The sequence below is a fragment of the Macaca mulatta genome, chromosome 20 (genome assembly GCF_049350105.2).
Source record: "Macaca mulatta isolate MMU2019108-1 chromosome 20, T2T-MMU8v2.0, whole genome shotgun sequence".
Lineage (NCBI taxonomy): Eukaryota > Metazoa > Chordata > Mammalia > Primates > Cercopithecidae > Macaca > Macaca mulatta.
In genome coordinates this window covers 23,762,016-23,772,195 of record NC_133425.1, presented here as the reverse complement: position 1 = coordinate 23,772,195, position 10,180 = coordinate 23,762,016, and the positions used below count along the sequence as shown (strand labels likewise).

At 42.7% G+C, this 10,180-nt stretch overlaps 1 protein-coding gene across 5 annotated transcripts in view; it reads right to left on the bottom strand.

Annotated features, from left to right (window-relative positions):
- Positions 1–7,581: 7,581 nt before the first annotated feature.
- Positions 7,582–10,180, bottom strand: part of PRKCB (protein kinase C beta) — a 382,335-nt gene continuing 379,736 nt past the window's right edge. For all 5 annotated transcript variants that reach the window (XM_077983617.1, XM_077983615.1, XM_077983616.1 and 2 more), the window contains one exon: positions 7,582–8,232. In XM_077983617.1, coding sequence (XP_077839743.1) covers positions 8,080–8,232 — 153 coding nt within the window. In that variant the 3' untranslated portion in view covers positions 7,582–8,079. The remainder of the gene's footprint in view (positions 8,233–10,180) is intronic.

The window sequence follows — 10,180 nt, the reverse complement described above, 5'->3', positions numbered from 1 at the left end:
GCATTCCTTGCTTCTTCCAGCTTCTGGTGCCTGTTGCATCCTTTAGCATCTAGTGCCTGCATCTCCCTCTGCCTCATCTTCTCATCACCTTCTCCTCTGTGTGTCTGTGTTATCTTCCTCTGCCTCTCCCTTATAAGAAACCTCGTGATGACATTTAGGGCCCACCCTGTTAACCCAGGGTCATCGCTTCATCTCAAGATCCTCTATTCAATTACTTCTTGCAAAGACCTTCCTCCCCACCCCCAAAATAAGGTAAAATTTCCAAATTCCAGGGTTAGGACTTGATATCTTTGGGTGGTCATTATTCAGCATACTACTCCGGGCCTTACTCACCATGACAGACGCCTTAATCTTATCCTGCTTTCCCTCCCTTTATGGCCAAGTCTCTTCCCTTCAAAAATGTCACACAGACCCTAGAGAAACAAAACTGGGATGGTTGAAAGAACCCTGGGCTTGGGGTCAGTAGAAACAAGATTGGCTGGATTTGTCAGAGGCAGTCACCTGTCTCTCTCTGTCTCTCTGTATGTGTGTGTGTGTGTGTTTCTCCTCTCTCATCTCTACAAGGATGGCAGTGGTCAAGGTAAACTGCACCTCTTCCTCCTTGCTGCACTATTACGATGGCCTCCAATTATTTTCCTGCTCCTCTTTCTCTACAAACTACATTCTCTAATACAAATCAGATCATGGCAATTCTTTGCTTAAAGTTTCTGTAGGGAGACAGAATAAAGGCCCTCCCAACACATTCACATCCAAATCACTGAAACCTGTGAATATGCTCCTTACATGACAAAGGGGACTTTGCAGATGTGTTAAGGATCTGAGACGGGGAGATTATCCTGGATGATCTAAGCGGTCCCAAGGTAATCACAAGGGATGCAGAAAAGTCACAGATGGAAAAGGAGACATAGAGGTTGCAGAGATGCACTTTGAAGATGAACAGGGGACATGAGCTAAGGAAGCAGGCAGCCTCTAGAAGCTGGGAAAGGAAAGGAAGCCAATTCTCCTCTTGGAGCCTCCAGAAGGAACCAGCTCTGCTAATGCCTTGATTTTAGTCCAGTAAGACTGCTTTTGGACTTCTCACCTCCAGAACAATAAGATAATATATTTGTGTTGTTTTAAGCTATACAGCATGTGACAATTTGTTACAGCAGCAACAGGAAAGTAATACAGTCTTCAAGGGATTCTCATTGAACTTAGAACAAAGTCAAGCTTCTCAGCAGGGTCTACAAATGCTTACGTGATCAGACCACTGACTTCCTCTTTGGAAGGAATCTTCTACCACCTGGTCCAGTGCTTACCAGTCTTCAGCCATGTGGTTCCACTTTCTGCTCCTTGACAGGCCAGCCCTCAGGTTCTGGCTCTTGACGTTCCTTCAGTCTGGAATGCTTTCCTCTGGCTCCTCATCTTTGAGCTCAAAATATCACCTTGTCAAGAAGGCCCTCCCTGGCCCCTTAGGTTAAACAGCTGACAATTCATCTATTTACTGACAACCCAGCAGGTCAAAACCCTGCTGTCTCCTATCATGTTATTCACCATATTTAATATACATTTAATATGCATCCCTCCTAAACATCAGCTGCATGAGAAAAGGACCCGTGCTTTGTTCCCATCTGGAACAGTCATTCATTCTAAAGAGAGATTTGTAGAATGAATGAGTGAAATAGACCTTCTGTGTCCAATGATCTCTCTCCAAAGGCGTGGGCTCCCTGCCATGGGTTCAGCCCCTATAGTATATTAACAATAAGCAAATCACCCCCAATCCAGATTTGAGCCATGAGATGATAGAGGATGAGATTTGGAGGTCATTTCTGCTTGTTCCTCTTCTCTGTCAGAAAGTCTTCTCCCCTTAGCATAATTTCCTAGTATTCCCTCTTTGCTCATCTACTTCCCTTGAAAGTCCTGTGCTGAGCTCTGCCCACTTACAATTAGTAGGATTTCCTGAAGATGACATTGAGGTCAAATACCTTCAGGGGTTCATCATCTAAAGTCCCCTTTTGATTTCTGCTGCTTAACTAGGGCATAAATGTGAATCTGGTGCTGCTCATGTCTTAGGGAGTCAAGGAAACTCCTTTGAGATCAAGGGCCCTTACGTTGCGTGGGTTTAAGCAAATACTAATTTCTTCTCTGTTTATGAGAGGCCCAAATCATTATGTTTGAAAGAATCTCTTTCATCTGGATTAATTGTGTCAGTCTGATCATTCACACCAGCTCGGAAACTCTCAAAGAAGGGATCCTTATAGTCCCTGCTCCCAACTCCGACTTCACCTCTAGGGAGGAGGGTTGACCTGGCTGGTCAAGATTGAACACGTTTATTGGACACAGTGCTAAGGCACCTCCCTCCCTTACTCCAGCCCATATTATGTGGTAGACAGCTTCGGACATGGCTCCCAATAGTCTCCATCTTGCCTATTTATTGTGTGTTTTTCCTGCTCTCCATACCACAACAATCAACACAGAAGACTTCTGTAACCAAATGTCTGGGAGGTTTTCCTCATCGACAAGCAGTGAACATCAGCTGTGTATCCTCCAATTCAATTCCTACCCTATCTACCTGGAAATAGCATTAGATCCCATAGGGTGAGGACTCAGCCCCCAAAACTGCCCCCTCCCCACCCACCAGATACCAGTCACAAATCCAGGCCCCTGGAACTTCTGATCAACCAACTTCTAGTTGGGGTTTCTACAGTCCCCTCTTTGGGATTGATTAATTTGCTAGAATGGCTCACAAAACTCAGGGAAATATTTACATTTACTTGTTTATTATAGAAGATATTACAAAGGATACAGGAGAAGATGTCTTGCATATGGTGAGGTATGCAGGAAGGGGCGTGGAGCTTCCATGCCCTCTCCACTGGGAGAAATATGGAGAACCACTCTCCAGGAACTTCCACGTGGTCAGCTATCTGAAAGCTCACTCAACCTTATCCTTTTGTGAAGTTTTTATGGAACCTTCATGATGTCAGCATTTCTTCCCCCTGAGTATGGGACAGGGGACCGCCTCTGAAATGAGGGTCTTATGACCCACAATCAGGAAGATTAGAGTCCTGCCTGAAGGAGGGCATAAGAAGGTCAGAGAGCTTCTATTTCCTGAGGTCTAAAGCATCCAACATTATAACAAGACTATCACAAGGGTTATGGGAGGTATGAGCCAGGAACTGTAGATGAAAACACACACACACACACACACATGTGGGGTGTGTGTGTGTGTGTGTGTGTATATATATATATAAATACCACAATATACTTGTGTAATTCCTTCCCCTTGAGTGTGGACTGGGCCTAATGACTTGCTTATAATTAATAGAATACAGCAAAAAGGATATAATGTCACTTCTATGATTAGGTTACAGAAGAATGGGGCTTCCAGCTTACTGGTATTCTCATTATATTGACTTCTTAGTGTGTATAATTTGATGAAGCAAGCTTCTACTTTGGCAAAACCCACATGGCAACAAACTGCCAAGAGCCAGTGAAGAACTGAAGACCTCAGTCTGACAGCTCACAAGGAACTGAATTCTGGCAACAACCATGTAAGTAAGCTTAGATGTGGATTCTTCCCTAGCTGAAATTTCAGATAAGACCACAGCCCCAGCCAACACCTTAGCTATAGCTCATGTGAAACTCTGAAGACCCAGCTAAGCTGTGCCCAGACTCCTGACTCACAGAAAGTGCAGATAATACATGTGTGTTGTTTTAAGCTGCTAATTTTGGGGGTAATTTATTAACAGATAACTAATACAACCCACCTGATATCTAGGAGTTCTCTATGGAGTCCAACCACTTTAGGATTAGGATCCCATATTGAATATGCAGCTAAATCTTCAAATCATAATAAATTCTTCATTTTCTAGGCATTGTCCTATATGCATTTATTTCCCTCTTGGATCTTGTGAGTAGTCGTCACCGGTTGACAACAAAACTAAATGTTCTTGCATCTCTTGTCCAAATACCACTTTCATCTCACCCTGACATCTGCCCTGATTTTGGCAGGCTATATGCCAGGGAGACTAGCATTTATGGGGAAGAGTCCTTAGTGGATGGAGTGTGGTTCACTCACTGGGCAAGTCCCCTAGAGCTAAAACTTTGTTGTGCTTGGAAATTGGGATTCCATTTTGGAGCCAACATTGCTTGTCTAGGAAGTGATGAGCAGCAGAATTTTGTGTAGGTCAATGCAGTCCCACATCAAAACAAGCAAAGATATAGGACCTGAGATACTGGGCTTTAGGGTATTTATTTATTTTGCTTTTTTAACTTTTACTTTAGGTTAGGGGGTACATGTGCTGGTTTGTTATATAGGTAAACTTGTGTCATGGGGATTTGTTGTACAGATTATTTAGTCACCCAGGTATTAAGCCTAGTACGCATTAGTTATTTTTCTTGATCCTCTCCCTCTTCCCACCCTCCACCACCTGATAGACCCCAGTGTGTGTTGTTCCACTCTGTGTTTCCATATGTTCCCATCATTTAGCTCCCACTTATAAGTGAGAACATGTGGTATTTGGCTTTCTGTTCCTGTGTTAGTTTCTGAGGATAATGGCCTCCAGCTTCATCTATGTCCCTGCATAGGACATGACAGGTGGAACTGGATTGGGTATCCCAGATTTGGTTCCTATGTATCTTGCTTTGCATTTCTTCTTGATTTCACCAGCATCTGAGCTTGTATGTGAGGTTAGAGAAAGAACTGTGGCAAGAATAAGCTCTGAGGATTTCAGAAATTTGTCCTCATGGGTTTGAAGTTCTTAAGTTGGCTGTGGTCATCCAATTGACAAGCCTAAACTCTGCTACCATGCCTTTATATGTTGAGATTGAAGAATCTGACTGTGGGAAAGTCCAGACTATTCCCAGCAATTTCTTTCCATCTGTTTTATTTCATCGATGCTCCAGTCATCAGATAATCTTCCAGATGACTGAAGATACACAAGCAAGTCCATCAGAGACAAACTGGGGAGACCAGGCCAGAAAAACCATATCATGAGCTAAATAAGTGGTAGTTGTTATTAAGCCATTAGGTTGTGATGTGGTTTGTTACTCAGTGCCCAAAAATTGATGTAGACTTACACCATGTGTATGTTTCCTTCAACTCATCTTCTTGGTGGGTTTTGAGATCTTGAAGGCAAAGAACTATAACTCATCAGAAGGTCCAATTCAGGTCTCTGCCTTGGGTGGTGAGCTTGGCTATGAAACAATAGAGACTACTGTGGACCAATGCAATGCCAGGTGAACCATTCCTTTAATTGTTTATCAGTGTTGACCCATTTCTCATATATCACTAGCTTCAAGAATCTTTGGAGTAGCCCCAAATTCCCATCTACAGAGGATCTACCACTGTGGTTTCCTTCCTGGGCATACATCCCCTCTGTTCCAAGAACAACTTCCAATTTTTATTCAGAGAGCTGTTTTTCACCTATTCCCAGTTCCTGTGTTTTGAATGGCACTCTACCCCTAGCTGCAGAGGTACAGCTCATACTATATGTGATAGACATTCTGTAAGATGGTCCTTAAAGACTTCCACTTTCCAATAGTCTCACTTTGCAAAATCCCTTGCCCTTGAGCATGGGCTGGACTTACTCATAAAAAACAGAAAACAGAAACGTGATAGGATGTCACTTCTGAGATTAGATTGCAAAAAGACTGTGGTTTCCAAACTGGGCACTCTCACTTGAATCATGTGCCCTAGGAGAAGCCAGCTGCCATGTCCAGAGGCAGCCCTGTGGAGGGAACTATGAAGTGAGGAACTGGGGTCGCCAACAACCATGTGAGTAAGCTTGGAAATGAATGCCATCTTCCCCCAGCTGAACCTTCATGTGTGACTACAACTCTGGTCAATAGCTTAACCACATCCTCATGGCAGACTTTATACCACCAAAACCACACCCAGATTCCTGATCCACAGACATTGAGAGGTCATAAATGTTTATTGCTTTAAAGTTTTGGGGTAACTTGTTACACAGTAATAGCTAATACAACTTAGGTTTGGTCAAAGCACCTCACTTGCCTCCCCTCTCCACCCACAGTTCTTGGCTCAGGAATGCACATGTGACCAGGCTGAGTCAACTGGAGTAAACTACAATACTTTTATAGGACCTCCCACTCTTTCTCACTGGACATGATCCTAGGAGGATGAGAGGCCAGTATTTCTGCAGCCATGTTGTCCCTACAAGTGGGGAGTCCTGGACTATCTTATTGGTCTCTATAACACTAGTACCCAGAACTGTGCTTGGCTTAGAGTTGGGGCTCAATATTTATTAAATGAAAGATGGGTTTATATCTGGCAGAGGGGGAAAGTTTGAGAAGCTGGCATGGAATGAGGAGGAATAAGAGGCAGCAATGGTAACCTCTTCTACATAATACTGTCTTAAATGGAATGCATGTTCAAACATCTGTAGAATCCCAGGTATTTTTGTTTTCTAAATGTGATGCCTAGAACACAGTTTCTTCCTGAAGTTTAAATGGGCTTCAGCCAACTTTAACTGGCAGAGTTTCTAAAATTCTGCAAAGATTAGTGCACTAGGTAAGATAAATGGATTCACTGTATCTTTCCAGTGCTCCATTTACTGAGGTTTTTTCAAGAAGGGAAGAGATGAATACACTTTGTAGAGAGTCATAATGTACGTAGCGTGAACAGGTTTGCTCTTTCCCGCTACCCACTAGCCTTAGCAGCTACAAAGGCATGTGCTACAGATTGGATTATTCTATCTTTTGAAAAGAAAACAGAAGCATGACTTTATTCAGAGAAGAAGGTATCAGGTTGACACCCAGTGATTTAGTACTGTGCCACTGTGCTGTGAGAGTGTGTGGCTCCTTATCATGCCAGCAGGGTTTAGAAGCAGTCTCCCTTATTTCTCCCTCTTCTCTTGGGCCTCCCTGCACAAGCTGTTAAAAAAAAAAAAAAAAAAAAAAAAAAAAACGGCTTATACCCCCCACCCTTTTTTGGCAGGTGCTAAGCTAAATTAGAAGAATGTAAGTAAAAGGTAAGTCATTTTACAAATAGCAACATCCTCATGGACAACAAACAAAGGGTTTTCTCTGTACTGACACCAGCCTCTTTCCTGACTTTTGTCATGGCTGGAATAAAATCTTATGTACTTTGTGCTAGATACATAAGCTTAATAAACACAAACCACATTGAGTGGATGGCTGTGCACATACCCTGATTAAGGGCACAAGAAAATATGCAGGTCCTCAAACCTGTGACTCACGAATGACAGAGGTCTCAACCTCAAGTAGCTACAGCAGCCAGGGAAATGGATGGAGGGTATAAGACAATAGGGGGTGGTGGAGACTGTGGCAAAATGAGAACATACACTGCTTTTAAAGGAGAGAGCATTTCTCAGTTCTGTAGAATTATTTCCATGTGGAAACATAGGCTTAGAGCTGCTAGTCTTTTGTTTCTTTTTTCAAGGGACTCTAAAAGTCCAGGAATTTATATAAAGTATCTTATTTTTTTCATGTTCACAACGGTTTTAATTAAATAAAATTCCATGTGAGTAAAATTAAGCTTATCTAATGGCTACAAACTGGATCTTCAGTTTGTAACCTCTGTAACATGATCCATTTAAGAAAAGACATATAAACAAGAGCTTGCATATAGTAATTCAGTTTAATCATATCAATTCTTAAACAAAAAATTTCCTCCAAGAGACAATAGTTCACAGTAACTGCAAAGCTTACTCACAATTTTTAAAAATATTGGTCATGCTTAGCATTCAAAGAAGGTATTATAGAATAACTGTAAAAACTTTTACCAGGAACATTAGCTTCTGACTTGAAAAATTACAAATACTGAAGCATTTTGGTATCAGACACAGTAGTTTTGACATTGTCTGTTCATTTGATGAGTTTCTGGAAGTTTGGAAAATTGTATCTCTATAATTGGATAATGCGCTTATTCTAAACTAAACATTTTCAAATGTAGAAAACAAACTAGCAAGCTACACATACAAAGAAAAGCCCTCTAAGACAAGCTTTCCACATGTTGAATGCCAGCATGTGCACCGTGAATCCTGGAAGACTAGAATTGATACGTACGCTTGGCCTGAAGTCTTACACCCCAGGCTCAATGATGGAGTTTGCATTCACCTACACATTAATGACAAACTCTGGGTTAGTGTAAGAGAAGCCAGCAAATTCATTTTGGTCCAAGTTCATGATGAAGAGTTTGTCAGTGGGGGTCAGTTCCACAGGCTGTCTGGTGAACTCTTTGTCGAAGTTGGAGGTGTCTCTCTTGTCTCTCTGCCAAATGGAAAGTAAACACATTAACACAGCATAAGAAGAAAGACACAGGACCAAGATACGCCAGTCATCGGGTGGCTGATGCCGTCTCATGAGCAGAGTCAGCAAGAGCCCTGTGCTGAAAATTTTTAGCAGCTGCACTCCATGTACTAGCTTTCATTTCACATTGTATGTTGGCTTGGGGATAGAAATGTGGTGGAAATTTTGTAAGAAAAGAAATGTCATTGAATTTCTGTAAGAATTGCCATAAAGTGGTGTGTGTGTGTGTGCGCGCATGTGTGTTCGTGTGTGCGTGTGGTGGTGTATTTTCTTTGGCTTTAGGATGAATTGAATTGGAAGCTACTTATTACCATGCTTAATGTTATAGAAATAACAATTAGGTAGAGCGTCCTGGAGAAAACCATTCAGTAGCAGCCCAGGTGGCTAGAAGACCTCTTTCTTAGAAAAGGTGAACTGCTGCCCATCTACTCTGCCCCCAAGAAGGCAGAATGACCATGTGGAGAAATCAGATCACTGCTTAATGAAAGGAATTGACGACTGTCAGCTTGAAAATCCACCCACAGACTAGAATTGGGTCTTTATCAGGCGGAAGTTCTCTCCAAAGACATTTTTAGCATGTATCTAGTCAACAAACTCTTGTTTGTTGAGAGAAAATCCAAAGCTTAAAGGAAGGTGTATAAGGGGAGCCTTAAAACAAAATAAAACAAAACAAAATAAACTCAAAGCAACTCGATTCTCCCAGTAAGTCTGACATTTCTTTTTTTGTTCAGTAGGGAGGTGGGGAAGAAATTAACTCCCATTTACTAGCAATTGTTTGGGGCAAGTCTCACCAGGGAACATCAGAATGTGGGCTAATAAAAGAATCTGTATGATGCTCCAACCTCCTCAGGGTCCTTGCAAGCCTCTTGTCTTTTTTCATCATCACCACACCCACCTAGGGCAGGTAGGGTTGGAGTCCTCACCTCCTATATATGACATATGAGAGAACCAAGGCACAAGCAGGCAGGGCGGCTTGCCCAAGATTTCAGCGGGTTCCTGATTTTTACCTGACAACATCGCTGCTACGTAGGCCTCATCTCAGTCCCTCGGACTGGAGGGACAGCCCAATGGCTGTTTTATTACAAAACAACCAGAGAAGAAGGCCTTGGATTCACTAGTGCCCTGCACATTCCCGGGCTGCAGCCAAAGTTGTGTCAGATTATAAAGGCCAGGGGGTCGGTAAGTATTGACTAACTCATGAGCATTTGAGCCATCAACACTCAGGCTTTAGGTTTAGCCCCCTAATGGGCACTAGCTGTTAAGGATCTCTCATTGCTGGGTTCACTCTCCTTTGCAAAACATGTTTTACAAGACTTGCTTCTTTGTGGCTGCTCCCCTGAGATAGGTAAAATGTCTCTGTGGAGTTCCCTCCTTATTCTTGCCGTGTCTGTGTGAGAGTCGGGGAGTGAGATGGACACACAGGTCTCAGGAGTACATGTGGGTATGTGTGGCTAGAGTGGAGCAGGTTAAGATGCTGACAGAGCTGTTTGCTGGGGTCCATCTCTACCATGTCCCACCTGCCCTGTTTGTCTTGTCCTGTCTTCTGTTAGCCTGTGGGGTGCTACAGGAATTTCCCTCCCCCAGGCGCTCGGTGTGTTACTTCCGGTGTTCACAGCAAAGCTCGAATGTCTCCTCTTTAATATTGTCTGTGCATCTCTCTCCCAATCCCCACGAGTCACACTTTAGCATCCTTTAATTATCTTGATTGCACTTATTGCTTTCAGAAATTGTCTTGTTTATTTATTATTTCTCTCCAAGAAACAGTATTCTTGGAGAATTTCTTGGAGAGCAACAATAAACAGGGTCCTCATCAGGTTCTTCACTACTGTATTTCCAGCGCCAAGAATAGTGCCTGGCACACAGTAGGTTGTTTGTAATTATTTGTGGAATAAAGGAAGACTTAGGATAT